Source organism: Zasmidium cellare, assembly GCF_010093935.1.
Source record: "Zasmidium cellare ATCC 36951 unplaced genomic scaffold M409scaffold_8, whole genome shotgun sequence".
NCBI lineage: Eukaryota > Fungi > Ascomycota > Dothideomycetes > Mycosphaerellales > Mycosphaerellaceae > Zasmidium > Zasmidium cellare.
Genome location: NW_022986952.1, coordinates 288,308 through 310,598, shown reverse-complemented (window position 1 = coordinate 310,598; position 22,291 = coordinate 288,308). Strand labels below are relative to the sequence as shown.

The 22,291-nt window shown below is 54.7% G+C and overlaps 10 protein-coding genes across 10 annotated transcripts; 5 read left to right on the top strand and 5 right to left on the bottom strand.

Moving 5' to 3' along the window:
* Window positions 1–142: 142 nt before the first annotated feature.
* M409DRAFT_19656 (uncharacterized protein) lies at window positions 143–3,466 on the top strand (the record flags this gene model as incomplete). Its single annotated transcript, XM_033805034.1, has 1 exon — window positions 143–3,466. The coding sequence occupies one exon, from the start codon at window positions 143–145 to the stop codon at window positions 3,464–3,466; it is 3,324 nt and encodes a 1,107-aa protein (XP_033670935.1).
* Window positions 3,467–3,728: 262 nt separating this feature from the next.
* Window positions 3,729–5,624, bottom strand: M409DRAFT_32940 (uncharacterized protein; the record flags this gene model as incomplete). The annotated part of the gene is made up of 2 exons (XM_033810271.1): window positions 3,729–4,170; window positions 4,768–5,624. Coding segments are annotated over 2 exons (1,299 nt in total), but the record flags the coding sequence as incomplete, so codon positions are not given.
* A 1,354-nt stretch (window positions 5,625–6,978) lies between these two features.
* Window positions 6,979–7,509, bottom strand: M409DRAFT_51814 (uncharacterized protein; the record flags this gene model as incomplete). Its single annotated transcript, XM_033811913.1, has 1 exon — window positions 6,979–7,509. One exon carries the CDS (start codon window positions 7,507–7,509, stop codon window positions 6,979–6,981), a length of 531 nt encoding a protein of 176 aa, XP_033670933.1.
* A 798-nt stretch (window positions 7,510–8,307) lies between these two features.
* Window positions 8,308–8,730, bottom strand: M409DRAFT_51813 (uncharacterized protein; the record flags this gene model as incomplete). The annotated part of the gene is made up of 1 exon (XM_033811912.1): window positions 8,308–8,730. One exon carries the CDS (start codon window positions 8,728–8,730, stop codon window positions 8,308–8,310), a length of 423 nt encoding a protein of 140 aa, XP_033670932.1.
* A 263-nt stretch (window positions 8,731–8,993) lies between these two features.
* On the top strand, window positions 8,994–10,844 carry M409DRAFT_19654 (uncharacterized protein; the record flags this gene model as incomplete). The annotated part of the gene is made up of 2 exons (XM_033805033.1): window positions 8,994–9,771; window positions 9,826–10,844. The coding sequence occupies 2 exons, from the start codon at window positions 8,994–8,996 to the stop codon at window positions 10,842–10,844; spliced, it is 1,797 nt and encodes a 598-aa protein (XP_033670931.1).
* A 653-nt stretch (window positions 10,845–11,497) lies between these two features.
* On the top strand, window positions 11,498–12,409 carry M409DRAFT_64422 (uncharacterized protein; the record flags this gene model as incomplete). The annotated part of the gene is made up of 2 exons (XM_033816071.1): window positions 11,498–12,199; window positions 12,254–12,409. The coding sequence occupies 2 exons, from the start codon at window positions 11,498–11,500 to the stop codon at window positions 12,407–12,409; spliced, it is 858 nt and encodes a 285-aa protein (XP_033670930.1).
* A 404-nt stretch (window positions 12,410–12,813) lies between these two features.
* On the top strand, window positions 12,814–14,112 carry M409DRAFT_64421 (uncharacterized protein; the record flags this gene model as incomplete). The annotated part of the gene is made up of 1 exon (XM_033816070.1): window positions 12,814–14,112. One exon carries the CDS (start codon window positions 12,814–12,816, stop codon window positions 14,110–14,112), a length of 1,299 nt encoding a protein of 432 aa, XP_033670929.1.
* A 790-nt stretch (window positions 14,113–14,902) lies between these two features.
* M409DRAFT_64420 (uncharacterized protein) lies at window positions 14,903–16,002 on the top strand (the record flags this gene model as incomplete). The annotated part of the gene is made up of 2 exons (XM_033816069.1): window positions 14,903–15,502; window positions 15,580–16,002. The coding sequence occupies 2 exons, from the start codon at window positions 14,903–14,905 to the stop codon at window positions 16,000–16,002; spliced, it is 1,023 nt and encodes a 340-aa protein (XP_033670928.1).
* A 206-nt stretch (window positions 16,003–16,208) lies between these two features.
* M409DRAFT_64419 (uncharacterized protein) lies at window positions 16,209–19,821 on the bottom strand (the record flags this gene model as incomplete). Its single annotated transcript, XM_033816068.1, has 4 exons — window positions 16,209–17,714; window positions 17,800–19,151; window positions 19,473–19,579; window positions 19,637–19,821. The coding sequence occupies 4 exons, from the start codon at window positions 19,819–19,821 to the stop codon at window positions 16,209–16,211; spliced, it is 3,150 nt and encodes a 1,049-aa protein (XP_033670927.1).
* A 992-nt stretch (window positions 19,822–20,813) lies between these two features.
* Window positions 20,814–22,020, bottom strand: M409DRAFT_64418 (uncharacterized protein; the record flags this gene model as incomplete). The annotated part of the gene is made up of 2 exons (XM_033816067.1): window positions 20,814–20,832; window positions 21,038–22,020. The coding sequence occupies 2 exons, from the start codon at window positions 22,018–22,020 to the stop codon at window positions 20,814–20,816; spliced, it is 1,002 nt and encodes a 333-aa protein (XP_033670926.1).
* Window positions 22,021–22,291: the final 271 nt, after the last annotated feature.

The window sequence follows — 22,291 nt, the reverse complement described above, 5'->3', positions numbered from 1 at the left end:
GGGTATCATTAATTTCGCGCCCGCCATGGTTCGCACATGAGTGAATGTTGACGACGGCAGACAATGAAAGGACACTTCAAAGACAAGTGACACGACGACTCGCATCATCCCGACCACATTCCTCTACGCCGCGGGAACGAACATGGCGCCAGCGAGGGACAGCGCATCATCTAGCAGAGACACTTCGCCAGATCCCATCACCCTCCCCTCGTCACCGATAGTCGCGCGTTCAGATCGCAAGCCTAGGACCAGCCTCAAACCATCCCCGCGCAAGATGAACCGACGAAGCGCGACGCCCTCCAAGTCGGTCATCCTGGATACCCCGAGAGCAGGCAACGAGAGTCCATGGCGCATCAAAGTCACCGTCGAGGCCGAACCGCGAGACGGCAGTCCAGGCAAGAGGATGACTCGAACGACCTCTGTTCCGCTCAAGGAATCGGGCAGCAAGAGATCCAGCAGTCCTTCAAAACGAGGCGCGGCGCAGAACCCGACCGGTGGGGTCAAGAGGCCTGGGAGGAAGCGCAAGGGTACGCCATTGAGGGATACGAGACCAGCGAGACAATACCATGAGCCGGAGCCGGCTACGGAGGAAGACGACGCCATGCCGCAAAGATCGCATTCGCCAGCTCGGCGCGCATCCGGGAGACTTGCACGATTGAGCGCACAGCCTGGATCTGCTCGTTCTAAGCGTCTGAGCTATGCGCGCGACGAATTAGATCAAGCACTACAAAATGCCGTTGGGTACTCTGACATGGATACAAGGTGCGATGCGCCGGGAGAAATGACCACATCCAAGAACGAGGACTTCAGCATGGTCTCGATGGAGTCGCTGCAGACCGCCAAAGAGATCAGCATGTCGAATGTCATGCAAACTATCCCTGAAGGCGAGAAGTCGGCTGCAAGCGTCTCGTATATGGCTTCATCTCCGCCGAAAGTACGCTATCCAAATATTGAGCGCAAAGCTGACAGGGCGAGGTCAAGCCTTGGGCAGTCGGTTTCGAATGCATACGATCCAATGAGTTGGAAGCCGACTCCAGCTTCGACCAAATCCACATCATCATCGGCAAGGCAACAACAAGAACGACGCCTGGAGAATGAACGCCAATGGCAAGAGCAGCGCGAGTCTGTCAGCCAGCAGATTGACTATGCACATGACGAAGACGTTGTGATTGTGGATGATGTTCAGGACGATGTCGACGACGATTTTGAACAGGATGTCGCCGGTGACGATGCCGACGACGATGTTCAACGGGATATCGCCGGCGATGATGAAGATATCTGGCAAGACGAAGCTTCGCGTTCAATAGAAGAGAATCAGGGCAACCAGTCCAGACGAGGTGCTGTGGATCAGCAAGAGCGCTCGCCGCAGGTCGAAGACCTCTTCGCTGGCCAGCCACTGAAGCCACTACGGGCTAAGATCCCTCGAACGTGGCGTAGATCGTCAGGCATGGATTTCTCGTACGTTGATTCACCAGCACATGAGCATGTCGAGGAGCATCAGCCTGAGGACGAGGAAAACGAGGCAGAACAGATGGAAGAAGCGTCTGACCAGGAGCCTGACGAGGATCTTGATGAGGAGCCAGCAGCAGGTCACGCCGAAGTACAGACGCAGGACCGCCGACAATCCACTGACGGCAGCGGTGTTCTCACTCCTCCAAGCACAGAGGATAGCGAGCAGTCTGATGACGATGTCAATGAGGATGCCCAGGAAGACGAGAGCGAGTTTGAACCGGACGCTGAGGCGACGAGAATGGCAAACGTGGCTGACGAAGAGGATGAAGTCGCAAGTCCAGGATCTGACGACAGCATGTCTAGTCCCGATGGCGAAGATACTGGCAACTTCTTCCAGACGAATCTTCCTCAGGTCTACCTTAACGAGAGACCACGGCGACGACCGCCGAGGCAGAAGACAATGGACTTGACAGAATTGCTCAATCTCGACAACGTGAACAGTCCAGCCAAAGCAGCGGTCACTGGTTCAAGAGCCGGTGCTGCCGGTAGTCCCAAGGTGCACAAACCCTCGGTGCAGACCAACCATAGTCCACCACAGTTGCGACCATCCGGTAGCAACATCAAGACGAACGAGCCAAGCCGAGACAAGGTTCTTGGTAGTCCACTGAGAAAGAGCTTACTGAGAAGCAGTAAGATGTACGGAAGCCCTGCAGGTGCGACTAGGAAGCGTGACAGGCCTACGTTCTTTCCAGTGGGAATGCGGAGGCAAGAAACGAGTCAACTCCACTCTGTACACACAGAAGAGGGTGATGTCGGCAACAGCTTCGAGAGCAAGGCCAGTGACCAGAGACAACTTCTTAGTGAAGCAGATATCGAAGAGCGGCGTTCCAAAGAACATGATCAGGACGAATATGAGGAGGACGAGGAGATGGAGCATGACGACAAGCCACAAGACTCGTATCAGCCTTATGTCGAAGATGAAGAGATTTATGAAGAGGAGGGTCGGGATATGACACCCGACGAGGAAGAGTACTCCGAGGAAGAGATCGCAAACCCAAGTCAGAGTTACGAGGAGCGCCTCAATCTTGACTCGCCACAAAAGGTCCACGTCAACTTCAACGACTCCAAGACCGCATTATCCTTGCTCGTCAACAAGAACAACCCTCGCCTCTTCAATCCTTCGACTGTCTCTCGATACCCACCCATAACGGAGCAATTTTCCAGTCACCTCGACTCTCCTGGCACAATAACACTGGTCGGCAAGAAGCCCACTCAGCAACCTCAACAGCCAGGCTTCTTCAGCCGTCTATCAACCACCTTCTGGAACGCCGTAACACGCCCACCAGTCTACGCAGAAGAGAGCATCCCAGCTCAGCGCCCAACTCAACGACCATGCCAGCCTCCAACTCAAGTCTCCGACCAAGAAGAATGCACCAGACTATTCCCCTCCACCCTCCGCACCCAAATCCGCAACCGCTACGGCGTCGTCTCCGAAGAATACCCCTGGACCTTCGCCCACATGCGCACCCTCCAGCGCATGCTCAACTCCCTCACCTCCAATCGCACTGACAGCATAATCCCCCGCACCGGTCGCCTCCCCTTCTACCTCGAAAACCTCATCGACACCCCACAAACCGACATCACCGGCCGCGACTTCTTCTTCGAATACGAGCACACTTATGTAGTGCACTCCTTCTTCCAAGTCCTCGTTTCGAAACACCTCATCGACGCCATGCGGAGGGGCGACGTTGAGCCTTTGGGCGATGCTTGGTCGAGGACGATGAAGGAGGCGTTTGGCGAGCCGGGCGATAGTGTTGTTTTCACCACGGAGGCACATGGGAAGGAGGTTGCTGGTTGGGTCAATTCGCATAAGGGGAGGATTGGGATGCGTTTTGTGGTTAAAGCGTTGGGTACTTGTCTTTTGCATAATAAGGGGTTGGAGGAGAAGTGGGGGATGTCGTTTGAGGAGTTGCAGAGGAGGGATTTGATTGGGAAGGAGCCTCCCCGGAGGTAGGAGGGATGTTGTTTTGTATTGGAGGAAGATGAAGGGGCAGCTGGCGGACTGGAACTGTTGTCCATTTTGGACATGAGCGACGAGATATGATAGGAACGAAGACTTGAATGAACGAACGATGATTTTTGTTACCATGTACTCCTATCGCCTTATCATATACCCTCACTCTCTCCGAACGCCACGCTAATATCAAGAAAACCCCGGCCATACATCTACCCATCAGCACTTCATATCTCTACTTCCCCTCCTTAAACCCCTGCACCCTCCTCAACCCCCTCCCAAAAACAAACAACACCCCGGGCCCCACAACCCCCAACACAATCCCCACAAAAGCAAAAACACTACACCCCAACCCGGCCCCCAACCCCCTAAACATGCCCTCCGCAAAAAGCGGAAACACGCCCCCAAACACAAACACCACCATCATGACCCCACCCACCGCACTCAATCCATGCTCCGGTCCGTAGCTTTCGAGCACGTAGAGCGTCGTGGAGATGTAGGTCGTGAGGGTGGAGAGGGCGTACAGGGCCATGGCGAGGATGGGCAGGATCCAAGGGATTGAGGGGCGCGCCGTCCAGCCTAGCATGAAGAGGGAGGCGGGGAGGAGGATTGATGCGGGGAGGGAGGGGTGCAGGCGCCATTCGGGGGGTGGATGGTTTGAGGGGGGGAGGAAGGTTTTGCGTTTTTCGAGGTTGGTGCCGGGGCTGGAGGGGCGGTAGGTGTGTGGTTGGGACGGGGTGCTGGAGACGAGGGCTGCTTCGGTGGCTTTGATGTTTTGGCTGTGGGAGCGGGTGTGGTAGGTGGTGGTGGTGGTGGTGGTGGTGGTGGAAGCGGCGTGTTCCTGCAGGGCGTCGTAGAGGGTTTTTGCGAGTTCGACGCGGTCGAATTTTAGTTTGTAGCCTTCGAGGGCGATGCAGAGGTGTGCGAATTCCAGATTCTGATTCAACAAAACGAGGACCCTTTCGGGCATGATGTGCTTCCCGTCGTTGGTGGGGATGCTGTTGATGTACTTCGCGGCCGCGACTGCGAGGTTCACGTTCCTCTGTGGGTCGATCTGGGACGTCTCGAGGTTCTTGTAGCCGGTTGTTGACAGGCGGCGTATAGCGTTGAGCAGGCTGCTTCTCCTTCGTCCTTCTGGCGGGCCGACTTGGCTCATGCGGATGTGTTCGTGTGAGGGTCTTACGATGCTGAATCTGTTGGGTCGACTTGCTCTGCGGCCGGTTTGAAGAGTTTGCTCCTCTTCGGTGGCTCGTGATTCTTTGTAGCTTGTCACACGGGGTCGGTGGATGAATTCGTTGTACAAAACGAGAAGGACCAGAGCCATGATCACGCCGACGCTCATTCCAAGGAAGGACAAGCCCTGATGTCCTCTGTCGAAGTGCTCGGCCTGAGACAGTACTGCTGGGAATGCCGTGTAGACCGCATAGAGCACTCCGAAGTTGAAGGCTGCGTACAGTCCATAAAGGGCCACGATAGGTTCCAAGAGCATTTTCAGCGGCTTGACGAAGATCATCGACAGGGCCTCTCGATCCAAAGGCGCTCTTGCCGATTCACCACGCTTCCTTCTCAAGATCGCCTTCTTGGATGTCTCTTGCATGAACAAGACGGGCAGTAGACAGCCGCCAAGAGCGCAAAGGACGACATACTGTGTCCATCTCCAATCCTCTTCCCAGCTAAGGTATGCGCCCAGAACAGGACCCAATGTCGAACCGAGAAAGGCTGAGCTCACATATGCTGTGAGAGGCAGCACCTGGTCATCTAGGCTCCAGAGATCACTGAGCGTCGCCCATCCCATGTGAAGTGCAGGTGCGCAAGAGACGCCTGCGAGGAACCTGCAGAGTAGAAGCCCTGGCAGTACTTGCACGAGGCCGCTCGCGAGCATGAAGATGGCATACAAAGGTACACATATCATGTACACGCTCTTGCGGCCGAATATCTCGCTTCCCAAAGTGCTGAGGTATGGTCCAAAGGCCAAGCCGAAGACGTATAGCGAGAGCGTCAACACCACCACAGTCGACGAGGTGTGCAATCTCTGAACCATCGTATTATGCGCCGGCGTAACTATCGAAGACCCAAGCGCAAAGACCCATGCAAGAGCGCAGGGAATGATTGTGTGCATCCATTTCTTAATCTTGCTCCAATTCTTGGGATTCTGCGCGTTGATCTGCCAATGCAGGTCGTCATGTAGGTCGTCGTTGGATTTAGGTATGCGAATGCTGAGTTGGGGTTGTTTTCGTGTCGGCGCATTTTGCTGTGGTGGCCGAGGCGATGGTATCTTCGGCGTCGGACAGACTGTCGTGGTTGGGCTGACGGAGAAGACCGATGGGGTATGCGTGGTGTTTCGTGGTGAGATGGATCTTATTTGGCTCCTTCCTGCATACGACGACCTCCTCGAACCCAAGGTCTTATTCTCTATTGAGTAGCGTCGCTGAGGTCTACCCGTCGGCAAGGCTTCTGATTTCGCTCGAGCAAGGCTGGCTGGCTGTGGTGCTGACAATCTTGTCTTGTCGGTCTCAAGATTGTTTGCTGTAGTAGCCGTGCTCGCGGTCCGTGGTCGCGACGAGGGTGTGCTTTCCGCTGTCAGTTCCCTCTCCGTCACTTTGGCTGCTTTGTTGGCTTTCGACATGTTTGGTTTATCAGCACACAGCAAGTATCCGAGCTAGGCTTCCAAGCGGTGCGCGCAGATTCATAGTCTTGTACCAATGTTTTGTTTTCGATGCAAGAAATCGGAGATGGTCAGTGTAGGCAAAGCAATTGGTCAGGACGCAAAGGCGAGTCAAGGTGCAGAATTGGGAGGAAGATGAGACCAGAGATTGAGTCTTACCAGCGAATGCCTCTTACCGTTACCCCAGATCCTGGCTGACCTTTCAACGTCTCTTCCAAGAAACGCGCTGAGGGCTTTGTCTTTCTGAGCCGGGCATACGGACGTGCGACGCGGAACGGTGTTGACAACGAGATTTGCGACTTGGCATGACACAGCACGGAGGCGGCTGCGTGCAAAATGCATAGGCCATGAACGATTCCAGTGCCCAGAACGAGCAAGACGTTGGAATATCTTAAAGATGACCGAAAGGGGTGTTGGCCACGGCGTTTTTATTTCTGTCAGCTGGAAAGTGGGAAGTGAGGTTGAAGTAGAATTAAGGTTTGGACGCGCCATCCCCAGGAGATTTTCTGGAAACGGCTTTGTTCCTGCCTCTGTTTTTCTCCTGTCAGCAACATCATCACCAACGGCCGATCGAGATGGACTCACGCGTCTTGCCACGATGTCGAGAATGGTCACGCCTTGAACGGAGGGCTCTCATCTGTTGACCGAATCACCGGCGAAGGCGAGGCAAGGACTTCATCTCTTTGTGGCTCTGGCCATGAAGTTTGAGAACCTCACCTGAATAGGTGCAACATTCTTGGTGACCAACACGCGCTCAGCGAGACACCAAGAACTTCATATCCTCGTCGTCTTCATCTTCCTCTTCCTCCATCATCACGACGCTCCCTCGTGTGTGATGTCTTACGCTCTAGCCGCGATTTTGTCCATTCTCACTGGGACGGCCATTGTTAGAACACCCATTTGACGGTTGGTCTCGTGCTTGACCGTGCGTCTTGGTGGAAAGGGAGTCATCCCCAACCATCCTGTTTCGAAGCTCATCCCAAGCTTGCTCCCAAGCTGCGTTCTTGCCTGACAATTCGGCATCAGAAGGGCTTTTTCTTGCTGCTGCGAAAACTTCGGACCGTCGTTTGTCATAGAATGCTATCATTGTCGCGATTTGAGGATCCCCGGCGCCTTGAAACGGCTTCTTGGCTTGAGGTCGAGCGTCGTGTTGAGGGTATTGCGGTCCCTTGGCTGGATTCTGGTAGGCAGTTGGATAGACAGCCTTGTTCATTCGATGGCAGTGGACGCATCGCAAAGGAGGTGCATCTTGTGGCAGAGGTAAGCAGTCTCCGTATCGTAAACACTTCTGCAAATTGACCGCCGCAGTTGCACATTGCACCACACACTCGTTGACTGAGATACAGCATGAGCAGGTCCATTGATAGTACTGACACATCCTAGAGGTCTTCTCAAGTAGCGAAGTCAATCTTTCCAAGCCAGGATCATCAGTCAAGATGATGGTTTAAGTAAGCTCTTCAGCCTATGATGAAAGAACCGTGCGATTTTCACTTCTTTCTACAACAAGACAGGTGACCGGCCATTTGGTACCGGTGCCATCTTTGCCAAAGAGCACAAAGCCTTTCATATCTCAGTCGAAGTGAATGTCAGGCTGACAAAAGACACTGAGGATTCCAACTTGCCTTTCGCGTATGTTTTGGTCAAAAGTAGCCCAATCAGTAAGCCAAGCGTGAGGAGAAGAGAAGGTCCTGGTAAGAAGGTACATTGGTAATGTCTCGAAGCGTATTCTCCGGCCAAATTATTATGTGAGACAGTTCTTGCTGAGTTCCTGGATAGATCCGATCGTGGCCACTGGCTCCGTTTTGGTTTTCTCTCTCTGGCATGGGTGTTTTGGGGAAGGACGTCTGGATATTGGGGCTCGCGGATTCGTACATGGCCCAGCCAGCGATGATCCTGTTGGCCATCCTCCTGTGAAACAAGCAACATGCTGACGAATAGCAAAATGCGAGACAGCTGGGTGGTGTGACTCGACAAACCTTGAGGTGATTTAGCTCGGCGCTGACATGCAGCTTTTATGTGCAGCTTGCAGATTCGGCCTGCTGCAGCCGAAAGTAGGAGATGGGTAGCTGGCCGCACAGTGGAAGGGCGTCGTCTGCATCGAGCGGTGGGGAGGTCTCGGGCCAGAGGTGGAGGAGGAGGTTGTCGAGCCTTGCACAGTCACGTTTCAGTACAGCATTCAGACGAAGAGGAACCGGCGACGAGAGCGCGGCCATCTTGCGGAGCGGACTCCGTCTCCCTCGAGTGATCTTCTGATTAAGGCGTCTCGCTCCCGTGATCGGCCAAGAAGGAAGAGGGTTGCGGGCCGCTGGAAAACGAAAGTCTCTGCGACCACGTCCTCGTCCTCGCTCGTCGCGTTGTCCTGTCCGAAACGAAACAGTACATATGCAAGACGCTCAACAGCGGCGGCGATGGAGAGGACAGCAGACCAAACCGGTGACTGCTGCGACAGAGCGGTCAAGAGGGCATGCCTGACTGACCAAGAGTTGGCGACGCCGGATGCGAGCCTGAGAAATATAGCAGCAGCAGCGCACGCACGGGCCGCCTGCCAGGAATCGCTGGCGGTCTGGGTCTGGACCTCAAACGTTCGTGCAGCACACATATCTAGTTATTCCGCCGCACGCCGACTCCAGCAAACGGAACACCTGGTCGCCCTGCTGCCCGCTGTTATTGCTGCTGCTTCATTTTCGTGACTGCCCGCCTCCGCCTGCGCGTGCTGGACTCTGCGTGTTTTGGATGCGTTGAGGCCCGGCGGCAGACCTCTCACCCTACTTACCTACATGCGCGCGGTGGACAGCGTACAGAGCACCCTCGGCCTGGCAATCGTGGCCGCAGAGCGTGTGACTTGCAACAGCGCACACGTCCATGGGCATCGCCAGTCAGGCGGCGGTTTCGGATACGGGCCAAACAGCATCCACCGTCGCTGCTGATGACTTGCACCTCCTCGCCCGTTCACCGCACGATGGCCTGAAACAGTCCTCGTGCTTTGACTCCACCACTGTCCTTCCCTCACTGCCCGCCGTGCCCCTCGAGACATGTCCAGCAACGACACCTCTCCCCGACGACTTCGCCCACTACTCCAGCATGAATCTGATCGTAGGCGGCGCTCTTGCTCCTGTCCGCTCCAGCCCACCGCGACAAAGCCACCCCCGACCGCACCCAGGCCTGAGGCTTCCGTCCTTTGAAGCCCTCGGAATCGCAGCACCGCATCCTGATCGCTTCGGCCGGCTTGCTTTCAACTTGAACGCTATGAACGGGGCGGCAGCAGAGTCTGTCGCCTCTAACAACTCCGACTTCGATCTCCTGTCAGCGTTCAATGCCACTCAGATATCGCCCATGCGACTCAGACATCCACTCGACGCTAAGATCGTGCTTGGTAGCAGCCGCACCATAGCAACGCCTATTAGACACGATGTCGCAACTCTGACTCCGCCAGCCGAGACTGGTGAGATTCAGCAGAACCCTATCGCAGCGGCATTCATCTCTCATGCGACCATGGACTCGCCTGCCCCTGAACCTGGAAACTCAGGCTCACACTCGCCCCGCGAGACTGAACAGAGCCCCGTACAGTTACCTCCCGGCTCTCACGAGGAGGATCCAACAACGCCAAGACCGTGGATCGCTGGTGCGTTGGATGTAGTGCGTAAGTGAATGAATGAATGAATGAGTCGTGTGTAGAACTCACATCTGGCTCTAGTGGCGAACCTACGTTCAGCAGCCAGCCCTGGCAGCGCTCTGAAAGTGCTCTCTCATGCCCTACCTAGCCCATCTCCGAATGGACATGTTTATACCTCCATTGTTGGAGCCATCCATTCTTCAACACCTGCGCAACCAACCGTGTGGATCAACCTCTTCCACGCCATCCAGGGACGCTTTAATCTGGCAGATCTTCCAAACTCACCGCCAAGTACGCCAGGTCCACCAATTGGAGGAGACGACTACTTCACTCAAAAGGTCTTCGACTCGGCTGTATCGATATCGGACTACTCAGAAGATCTCTCCTCCCTACCGCGCTCACCCCGCCCTATTGTGCCGCCATCCTCGATCGATGTGTCGGTGGTAGAGCGATACATCCCACCGACAAGCTCGAACGAGTTTGCAAACATGTTCAATCCGAATGGACCGTCGATACTGGTGGATAGGCTTGTGGAGCTATCACCAAACAATGGCAGTTTGGTATTCATCTATCCAACACGAAGAGGCGCGGAGACGTTCATGCGAGAGTATCTTGGGCCCATACTTGAACCCTTGCTTCGAAGCCTTCTTGTGGTGAACAATCTCTCTTCAGAACTCGGTACACGATTAGGGACGATGGCAGCAGCCGGAAGCCTGCCGGACTACGACCAACTACATCGTTCGATGTCCAGCTTGTGCAGCAAACTGACGCAACGAAGCACAACGATGCAGCGATTCCACGACCACAAAGCCTCCTTCTCCCTCGTCCATGCATCGAAAGAGGAAGTGCACATTGATCGAGAGACATGGCTGAAGGAGTGGTGGGTGAAGCAGGAGAAGCCGCGCATACGCGAAGCCATGACAAAGTATATCAGGGAGGCCCAGAAGAAGAGTAGTAACCAGGATGTCGAGAGGGCGGTCACGTCGACAGAGCTCATACAACAGCTCTTAGACGGCGTCAGCAAGAGACCATACCCTTCAACGCAGGACGCTCTCAGGGGGATCGAGGTCAGCGTTTTTGTGATTAAGCGTTCCAGCTAGCGAGCATTGCATGATTTCCATGATAGCGTTTATGAAGGATGAGTGAATGAAGCGAGGGAGAGATGTCGAAGACTTGGAGGTCCCCGGGGACGGCGAGCCTTTTAGCCTCCTATAAAACTTTCTAATACCCACATCTAGTTTGTCTTCTACTAGAAGTTCAGTCTGGCTATGCTACGTTGAAGACAGTACTGGTAGAGTCTTGACCCGAGCGATGCCCGAAGATAGCTCGCCTCGGCACAGCGCTGACGTTGGCATTTTGATTAGAATTGGCCACACGCCCTAAACCGCTGGCCGCTGTCAACCTTCTACAGAGGTACGAGCACGCAAGAGCTTTGCTTTCCAAGCATCTTGCCTCTGATTGGCGCTTTTTGGTCTGCTGCTCTTCGAACCCTCTCGTCCACCTTGCTCGATCGAGCGCATTCGGTAGAACGGCGATGACGTTGACTGGGCCTTTTCAATGCTCGGTTTACAAATGCAAGTAGCGGAGGCATGTACCTCTCGCCATCGGTAATCGGCAAGAAGGTAGGTATAAGAGTCGCCTTTTGCTAGTATTTCATTGTTCGATTCACTTTCGCATCCACTGCTATACCTTCACATCAGCCACGGACTACCTCACCATCAGGACGCAACAGCAGAAACACATCACCTCCATCATGTCGACCCAAACGACCATCGAGACCCAACACAAGTTTGATGTGACGAACGACATCCCGATTCCACGAGGCGAAGCGCATTCCTCTCTCACCTTCTACAAGTCACCCGAAGATGGCGCCACGCCATTCAACTACGTGGAAACGGCTCCCGAGGGCATGCCACAACGCAACTACGGAGAGCACACACGCGAGATCACAATCCAAGACATCCGAGGGAGAGAACATGAGTTCGACATGAACGTGAACGGCTTCGGAACCGTGTCAGGAATCGAGAGCAAAGAGAAGGACTTCACAGACGACGAAGCCATCAAGGAGAACTACTACCCCGAGGTTGAGAAGTTGCTTTTGGATAACGTACCTGGATCGAACCGCGTCTTCATCTTCGACCATACTGTGCGAAGAAGCGACCCCAACGCCAAGCGTGCGCCAGTGAACAGAGCCCATATTGACCAGACGACCAAGTCAGCGAGAATGCGGGTCGACTACCACATGGGCGATGAAGCAGAGAAGCTCAAGAACGAGCGAGTACGCCTCATCAACGTCTGGAGACCTTTGAACGGACCTGTTGTTGCCTCTCCTCTTGCGTACGCCGACTCTCGATCAGTACCCGATGAGGACATCGTTCCTGTGGAACATCGCTACCCTCACAGGACTGGCGAGACCGCTGGTGTGAAGTACACCCCCAAGGGCAATTGGTACTACGTAAGTTCATCACCTCTCGCGATGGATCGTTGCGAATGCTGACATATTTCACAGTGGAGCGGCATGAAGAACGATGAGCGTATCTTCCTCCAGTGCTACGATAGCAAAGACGGTGCTAGGACTCCTCACTCTGCGTTCGTCGATCCACGAACGAAGCCAGAATGGCCAGGGCGTGAGAGCATTGAAGTCAGAGCTTTGGTCTTCGGATAGACGTTTCCAAAACATCTTCTCTTTGAACGTCTTTGCATGCATTGAGGCTTAGCGACTGTATATGAGGAGCACAGATACTTGTATTGATGAATGGATGAACGTACCTATAACGCCTACTTTTCTTCACTGTCAGTCTGTCCGACTCTCCAAGCATGTGAATCGCCACCAAAAATAGGCTTTGAGGTGATCGGCAGGCGATCTGGATCGCAGCGGCCCGCACAGCGTGCCCAAACCAGGTGCTCACGCCCAAGCGCTGTCCCACTCTGACCACGGCGAACTCCCAGCAGTGACCAAAGAGAGTCTCACTCGCTTTCCTTTCTGCGCACCACCGGACCATGTAGACACTCAACCTACCAGGCCAACGAAACAAACTCTGCCAGCCTCTCTAATATCGCCAAAGGAAGATGGCTGCAGCTACCGCACCCTCGTCGGTGATCGACTTCAAGTCCCAAGCCACATTCCCGATCCGCTTGGGGACGAGCGTGTTGAAGCCCTCTACGCCGGCGCGGTTTACGAGTGTGAGGTTCAATCATAAGCCGAAGTTTAAGGGGTCTGGGGATGTCAAGGCTGTTATAAGAGAGGGCGATGGTGTTGGGGAAAGCAAGCTGTTGCTGGAAGACGATGCAGGCGAGTACAAGTACGCCGGGAGACATGTCCAGGATGAAGACAGCTACGTGCTGGTGGTGCGTGGACAAGGCAAGGAGAAGGAGATGGTGCTGGAGCGTATGGGCAGCAGTCATGGCTTCAATTTGACTAGTACGCCTTCGCAGAGCGATGCCAAGGTGTTGGCGGACAAGTATCCTCACCTACCCCAGGATGATGGCGATGAGGTAGATTTGTTTGGAGATAACGACGAGGATATGCCGCCCGACGAATCGAACCCATTCGACTATCGACACTTCCTCAAAGCCGAGTTGGAGAAGCAAGAGACCGCGAAGGAGGCTGCGGAGACTGCCCGAAGTTCGGCTGGGACACCACTCGCGCGGAGCCAGGCTGTGGCTAGCTCTACGCCCATGAGCAAGCCTGCGAAGCCGGTCAAGAAGACTGACCCGAAGCCGCAAGCAGCCAAGAAGCGCAAGAACGCAGCGGCAGAGAAGCCCAACCCCAAACGCGTCAAGGCTGGACAGGAGCCACCGGTCGCTGCGGAACCGGCTAAACCGAAGACGAGGCCAGAGATCCCGAAGATCAATCTGGATCGCAAGGCTTCACTACGGAGACCTTCGCTTGATGATTCTGGAGAGCTGATACTAGAGAACGAGACTCCAGTTACGGAGAAGCCGCCTAAGCATAACGCCATGGCACTGGCATTGTCTGGTCAACTGGGAGGAGGGCCCATCAGTTTGAGATCAGCTGCCAGCAGTCCTGGGAGCCATATCGACGCATCTCCAGCGCCTCAGAGACCCGAGGGCATGGACGAAGAATACGTCTTCGAGTTCGACGACAGCCCAGAGCCATCTAAACCAGACGATCACACTGTCCCCGAGGACGATGGGGACGCAGACGCGGACGAAGACGAAGATGACGCCGATGTAGAGGATCTCGAACTACCTTCTCCCGCGCAAGGGCAACGAGCGAATGCCAATCCGCCGGCTGCTACTAATGGCGGGGACGATGACGACGATCTGGATGCACAGCTGGCTGCGGCTATGATGGAGGAGGATGATGGTGGGAATCAGGAGAGCGAGGAGAGTGAAGAGGAGTGAAGGGATCACGGATTTTGGACACGGATACCAGACGGGCATAGGGGCGGCCTTCACCTGGACTGCAGCCATCGGCCTCTCTTGCATGAGCCATCAGCGGGTTGTACGAGACGGGCGTACCTGCGTTGGCCTCTTGACTGGAAATGTATATGCCTTCAGTCGGCATAGCTCTGGCATCTCCCAGCTCCTGGCCAAAGCTACATGGGCCTCTTGCATGAAAGCCTGGCAATCCAAGACCAGGAAGGAGACTGTGACGATACACCGGCTCCCAATCTATACCTCACATTTCTTGAACATCCAAGATCTACCTACGGATGGGGTTCTAACGAGCAATTGTTGACAACAGCCAAGCTATACACGCGGGCATTTCCCTCGATGCTTTTTGGATCGTTACAAGCTCTTCAGGGTCCGACGTCGCGTGTTGAGTGTCTTTTCAGCCAAAACCAGAGCTTCTCTGGAAATGACGACGAGTAAAGACCTCGGTGGAGCTCCGAGACTGTGGAATCCGCGAGCCCTACATCCTAAAACCTTCCTCGCTGTTTGACCAGCGGGCGAAGATGGGATTCGTACAAACAACGGAGATACATATACGTAGTCGGCGAGACTTCACTTCGGACTTGCCGGTCTTAAGACTAAGTCGTACGGTGCAATGTCCTGCGACATGATGGATGCACGTTAGGGCCAAGAGCATTTCAGAAGGTACATAGACCTCACTTCGACTCGTACAATCAAAGGACCTATATCACAACATCTCATGTTCCGAGCAGCAGCAACATCCTCCCTCCCAAAAACAATGGCCCAGCAATTCGCCAACAAGCAGCCTCCAGGCTTCCGAAACCACATCCAAAACATCGCCATCGTCGGCGCCGGCGGCTCCGTAGGCAAATTCATCACCGAAGCCCTCCTCTCGCAGGGCAAACACAAAGTCACCGCCATCACGCGCCAAGACAGCGACAGCGTCCTGCCCCAAGGAATCCACCATATCAAGAAAGTCGACTACTCCTCCCAACAGAGCCTCGTCGACGCCCTCAAAGGCCAAGATGCCCTAGTCATCACCCTCAAACCCATGAGCCCGCCCGACACGCAGCATAACCTCATGGACGCGGCGGTCGAAGCGGGCGTGGAGTACATCATGCCGAACGAGTACGGCGTCGACGCGAGCAACAAGGCTTTAGCCGAGGAGACGATGGTCGGGACGGCGGTGCGCGAGGCGAGGGCGTACGTGGAGAAGATTGGGAACGGCAAGACGTTCTGGGTGGGTTTGGTCTGTGGGTTCTGGTATGAGTTTAGTCTCGCGGGGAAGGAGAATCGTTATGGGTTTGATTTGGGGGAGAAGAGCTTGACGTGGTTTGATGATGGGGAGACGAGGTTTACGCAGAGTACTTGGGCGCAGGTAAGCCTCCATTTCCCTCCCACTCCTACCTCTCCAAAAGTTCCAATATCACAGTGCTGAACGCTTGCTTGACACAGTGCGGCCGCGCCGTCGCCTCCCTCTTCGCCCTCAAAAAACTCCCCGACAACGAAACAGATCGCTCGCCCACCCTCTCCCAATTCGCCAACGCCCCCGTCTACATCTCCTCCTTCACCGTCTCCCAACGCGACATGCTCGCCTCCCTCCTCCGCATCACCAACGACTCCGAAGCCAACTGGACTTTCAAAACCGAGTCCAGCCGCGACCGCCACGCTGACGCCTTGGAGAAGCGCAAACAAGGGGTCCTGGCAGGGTTTATCAGGACGTTGTATACGAGGGTTATGTTTCCCGGGGGTGGTGGGGATACGTCCGGGAAGGTCGTGAATGAGGTTCTGGGACTGCCTGTAGAGGATTTGGATGAGGCGACGAGAGGCGCGGTGAGGTTGCATGAGGAGGGGTATTTTGAGGGGAGGGCGGCGTAGATGTATTGTTGATGTTCTTATATTGCTGGTGTTTCCTTTAGAAGATAGGGTTGACTTCTTTGGATTGACTCTATTACTTTCTGTATTTTTGATATCTTTTCCTCAAAGACTCCTGCTCCTGCTTCCTTGACATTGACAGTCTAGATCGTCCAATTGCATAATCCATCCCTCCATTCTATTCATGACTCCGTGCCCTTACTTTTCATCTACACACTCCCCCCAAAAGTCTCATCAATCGGCATATCAAACACCCCATCAAACGTCAAATCCTCAAAATTCACATCATCCATACCCACCGCCCCCGTCGCCATCCCAGCACCTCCATCCCCCGTGGTCGCAATGCCACCCATATCCGCATTCATCCAATCCATATCCAAATCCGCCATGACCGGGTCAAAAACCGGCTCGGCTTCCCCGCTGGTCGCTTTGATCAAATCCATCATATCCTCGTGGCTGACCGTCCCGCCGTCGGGGAGCTGCCAGTCCGTTTCGGCGGCGGAGTAGTCTGGGAGCGGGATCTGGGAGGTCAGGGCGTCGGAGCTGAAGGGGAGGTGGGAACCGATATCGCCGCCGAGGAATTCCATCATGGCGCCTGTGCTGGTCGTGGTGGTGGTCGTGGGGATCTCGCTGATTTCCGGCAGGGACGTCCTCACGGGCGCGGGCATCATGCCGCTGTCCTCCCATGCGGGAGTCGTGGTGGCGAAGAGCCTCGCGCGGTCTTTGGGCAGTTCGTACTTGTGTCGTGGGAGGTATCCGGGCCATTTCCGTCCTCCTAGTTCGGGCATCTTCTCTGGGGCTTCGGCTCTGGAGAGCGCTTCCAGGGCTCGCGATCGTCTCTCTGAGCTTGTGCACTCGGCGTGGGATAGAGCTTCCAAGCCCTGAGTTCGGGCTCGGGCATTGCTGAGTTGGACGTCGGATTCCTGCCAAGCGCAGGAGGTGTGCTGCTTCTCTTGGTTGTCGAGGGTTGTCAGGGCTCGAGCGCGGGCGTTGGCGGCGGCTTGCATGTCGAACATGGATGAGCAGGAGCCGGTGTGTTCGTGAGCGATGGCTTCGAGATCCCAGAGCGTGGCGAGTGCTCGATGGCGGTTCTCTGTGGCGGTCGCAGCGGAGTTGGGCTTGATGGCTCCAATCGTTCGTAGTGTCGTCAGCTTTTCTGCGGCGTCTGTCGAGAGCTTTTCGTTGCACCATCTTCTCAGCCTTGAGCCCGGCGAATTCCCACCGTCAACTTTGCTGACGTCCATCAGATTCTCCGAGCACTTGGTATGTGGACAAGACTGATCGCCATTGTACAAGACGCCTTCAGTCGCAAGTAGCGAGTAAACCTCCTTCAGATTCTCCCTCGCCTTCTGGTACGGACCTGGCCTGGTAGCTGCGTCTGCCATATTCCTGCCGGTCTGATCCTGGTTATACGCCTGCAACTGCACAGTGAACGGGATTCGCAGTCCAAGATCCGTGTATGTCTCAAGATCCTCTGGGATCTGGTTTCCCTGACCACCGATCGCCGTAGGAATGAAGTCCAGGCCATGCGCCTTCTTGAACAGGTCGAGCCACTCCGGATTGTCGGCTGCCGTCTGGTTCCAGGCATCGTCCGAATCGTATAAGATCAGACGTGCTTGACGTTGCAGGTCCTCGTCGGACAAGACGCAGCCCTTGTCTGCCATTTCCTTTGCATACTTGCCGAGTCGGACGGTGAGAATCTCCCAGCAAGTGGCCTGGAACATGTTAGATCATGAAATCTATTCCAAAATCCGCCATACATACCTTTGTGTTGTTAGACTGTCCCCAAAGCTCACTCACTTCCCACTCTTGGTGTCTTCCTTTGCACTCCTGGGATCCAAACTCGGGCGCCTGGCGCCACGTTGCTCTGTTTGTAGCAGAGAACGGGTTGGGACTCGCAGCCTCAATTCCAATAAGATACGGTGGCATCGCATTCGTGACTTGCGCCGCAACCGCTGGATCCAAGCCTCTGCATCCCTTCCATCCAGACATGCGATCGCCAGCCTTGAAATGCGCGGTCAAGTGATCCACTCTCTCCTGCCACACCGTGAATCTCTGCGCGCAGAATCCACACCTGCTGTTGATGTTGGCGGCGATCGACTTCCAGCTCTCCATGGCTGGGGACATCTCACAACCGTGCATGAGCCTGAGATGCTGCCTCAGATGGTCCTTGCGGTAGAAAGTCCTGGCGTCTATTCCTTTGTCCTCGCACTGCCGGTGGTTGTGCGATTCGATATGGTCGCTGGAGGGGTTGTACAAATCGCAGTACACACACTTCTTTTCGCCAGATTCTTGATCCGTGATGACCGGTCCCAGAGGTGCGCAGATCCATTTCTCGAGAGACAGGTGGAGAGACTTCTCGTGCCGGGTCCAGTCGTACTTCGACTTGAAGGTATCTGTGCAGAACGTGCACTGGAAGATGCGCTTCTTATCATCGATCAAAGACTTGCGGGCGGCGCTCGCAGGCGCTGGCCTCCGCCTTCGTCGACGATCTTTCTTTCCAGCCAGACTGGAACTGAAAGAGCCGAACGAGCCATGCGTAGAGTGCGAGGAGTCGTTGGAAGCAGAGAACGCCGCGCTCGACGCAGAGAGTGATGAAGTCTGGCCAGTCTCCAGCGAGGTCGTAGACGGCGCCCTAACATTGGAGAAGCCAGATCCATTGCTGGAAGCCTTACGCCTTTTGCTCGATCGACCATTCGTAGAAGGCGACCGCGAGACTGGATCCTCAGGGAAGTCTGTGTTCGCGACGGCGATGGCGATATCCGTGATGGAAGCAGGTTCGTGTTCAGGTGGAGAGTTCTTCCATCTTTCGAAGGGATTGAGCTCGTCCCATGGCTTGTCCGGAGTAGGAATGTCAATAGCAGCAGTAGTCGGTCGAAGACTCGGTGAGCTAGCGAGCCTTGGTTTCGCCTTTTCTGTAGCCTTTCGTCGACGTCGCGCATTAGCGAGCCAGTTGGCGATTTGACTTGGCTTCAGTTCAGTCTGGCGTTCGAGCTTCACTTTCTCCTCTTCGGTTGGGTACGGGTTGTCGGCGTGGGCATCAAGCCAGTCTCGGAGAGTCTTCACGGCATGTCGAGGAAAGCGGATGCCGTTGCGCTTCGAACTGCCTGGAGCATCATCTTTGAACGGAACAGACGGACCATACTCGAAGCCTTTCGATCTCAAGGTTTTGATGCCTGTAAGAGTGCCATGCTCCTTGACGGTATCCTCATCCACGGCATGCAGTGTGTCGAGAAACGTTCCAGAGTTCTTTTCGATATAGTTAGTCGCCTCAAGTGTCTTGAAGTGGCTCAGGCTGCATTCTCGGAACAACGTCGAACACGGTGTACAAGAGTTGTCGTTTGGTAGTCGATAGCATGCCAGCCTTCTGGATCGGCAGTAATCGCATGGTGTCTCATTGCGAACGAAGCGAGGGATCCAATCTGGGAAAATGTCAGAGACAGTAACATCACTCAAATGTCGACAATTCGTACTTTCAGTCCTCGAGTAGTCTGGTTCTTCTAAACCAGTGGGAGCCTCAGTCGCATCAGTCGCAGGCTGTGGGATGTCCCAATCTCCCATGAAGCTATTGCACCAGCAACTAGACACATGCACATTAGCATGACATGATCTTCAAGTAGGAACTTCAATCGCATACTTCGTATCGTCGCCAGGGTGATCCGGACAGTACCCTAGCCTCGCCGGATCCGTCGCAACCGTATTCCCAAACAACGCCTCATCACCACCGCCAAAAGCACCCTCAGGAATATCCAACAACTGCTCGAAATCCGGCTGAGCAACAGCAGCAAAATCACCCTCGTGCTCTTCCATAATAGTCGTCATATCCTCAACCCGTCAGCGACAGGGCGCAACAAGGCGTCCTGCGGAAAGGCGTGAGTAAAGGGCGTGGCGTGAGGGAAGAAAGAGGAGACCAAAGGGCGTGAGATTTGACAACAATGGCCCACGAAACATTGAAAAGGGAAGTCAGAAGTCAGCGGCTGGTTTCTGCTTTCTTTCTCTTACCTTCTTACTACGCCTTCTACGACCACTCGGGCTAGACCCGCGAGGTGCTGTCGGGTGGCCCTTCGACTCATCGCCCTCCAAGCTCCTCACCGCGCCAGTACATGCGCGCCCTACGCACTTCCTGAAGAGAAAGGTCGAGGTGCACTATCGGCCCCCCAGCCCAGGTGGCAGAATTTGTGGGTCGGCGCCGACGGCCATTCTCTGGGGCTGACGACTAAGAAGTCGAGAATGTGTTGTGCAGATGTTGTTAGATGGCCCAATGACCGGCAGACTAGGACGACATCCATGCGGAGGAGCATTCCGGTCACGAGGTCAAATACTATTGTCCTAACACGGCAAGCATGAGCGTTCAAAAGACAGCAGGCTGAATCGACTCTTCGAAGCAAGGCTGAACACACCCACGACTTTCACCACCACAGGTGCTTCTCACTCTCAGCTCTCCAGAGAAAAGTCCGGTACAGCGTGCTGCCCTACCTCCAAACGCCCAGATTCGCTGAGTAATGGCCACATTCAAAAAGTATGTTACACGGCGCACGCGACGTCGAGATGGAAAGAGCCGTGAGAAGAAGAACACACCTCCCGTCGCCCGCGACGCAATAATTCCTGAGTAATACCCTTTTGTCAACAGGCTATGTTGCTCTTGAACTCACGGCTAAGATGGAGCTGGTATTATTGGATCGGCATTGGAGTCCGCAATCGCCCGGGATAAAACTTCGGTGTTGTGGCTTTCTATTCCGATGGCTGTCTGCCTGGACAACGGATGGCATGCTGCTGCTACATGTACTGCGAATGCGAGTGACGACAATGGATCTTCACATGTTCCGCGTATACCTTAGCTTCCATTGCTTCGCTTCGAGGCACAGAAGGAATGCTGCTCGTGACGCTTTTCAATGATAAGGACGAGGGCTTCTCACTGGAGAAGCCTGCAGTGCAACCACATCTTCTTGCCAAAAATTCGTCAATACGTCAGTCATACAAATGGGTATCTCGTCATCACTCATATAGCTGTATCTGCTCCTTCCCACGCAAAACCTACCGCATGTCAAGAGAAGCAGCATTGCGGCTCATCGTAGCGTCTGTACCGCGAAGCCCCATCTTCTGCATCCCTTCTCCAACGCCATCGTAAACACCAGCGCTGAAGCCTTGCACGAGATAAAGGCCAATCTCCTTCATCGAGTCGCCGACTTTGCCGTCGTTCATCGCGCAGATGCTGGAGGCCATGGTGATGGTGCGCTTGCCCATCATGTCTGCGGCTATGACGCTCTGTGCGAGTACTCTGTCGCTGATCTTGTGCTTGCGGTCGAACTGGTACGCTTGCCGGAGCAGCAGCTGTAGATATGGCAATACGAACGATACCGTCAGGAAGACGTATAACGTGATCTCTGCCACACATCGGTGTAAAGTCGACTGCCGACGTTGAGGCGTAGTCGATTGCCTGGCTCTTGCTCCAGATCCTTGCTGTATAGCGATCCGCTGCTCTTCGATCGCTGCAGTGCCCATAGCCGCTGGTATCGCCTCTTGTATGCTCAGTTCCTCGTCTTCCGTAAGCTCTGCAGGTAGTCCACGTAGCATGCATGCCACACCGTCGATATATTCTCTGCGCGTAAGCCGTGTACTTGAAGCTGTTGCATTTGCGTCCTCTTGCGCTGCGAGCGATAAGAGTGCAAATCCGGTATTTGCATATTTCCACTGAATACCGCTTTTTGATTCGGACCTTGTGTTCGTTGGTGTGGTGCTGCCAGAACTGGAGTGCCGGCTGGGCGCAGCACTCATAGGAAACGAGCGGAATGCTGGAAGCTGTTCATCCGAGAGGTCCATCTCCTCGACATTCGACTGATAAGAGGGCGGTGGCGTGACGCTGTCCATACTGGCTTGGCTAAGAGGCCGAGATGGGCATGTTGTTGAAGGGGCGGATGCGGAATGCGATCGTAGTCTCGTGGGAATCTTTCGCAGGAGAAGCGAGGGAAGCAGATCGAACAAGAGCAGCGACGGACCGTTTGTGGAGTCGTCGCTGGCCATGGCCGTCTTATACTGTGTGACGATGGCTCGAAGGCCTGACCTCATCGTCGATCTGTTGGCGATAAAAGGACTGTGCTAAGGACTGTAGACCAACAGCATGTTGAAAGGTATTGAGGAAACGATGATCGTGAAGTGATATTGGAATAGTATGAGGTAGGAGAGGGGTGACGAAGAGATATTACTCGCAGGAGATTTTGAGAGGTTCCCTTCTCAACAACCCACTTTCACATGCCAGTCGACAGCCCACCCCACGTTGGGACTGTCAAACCTT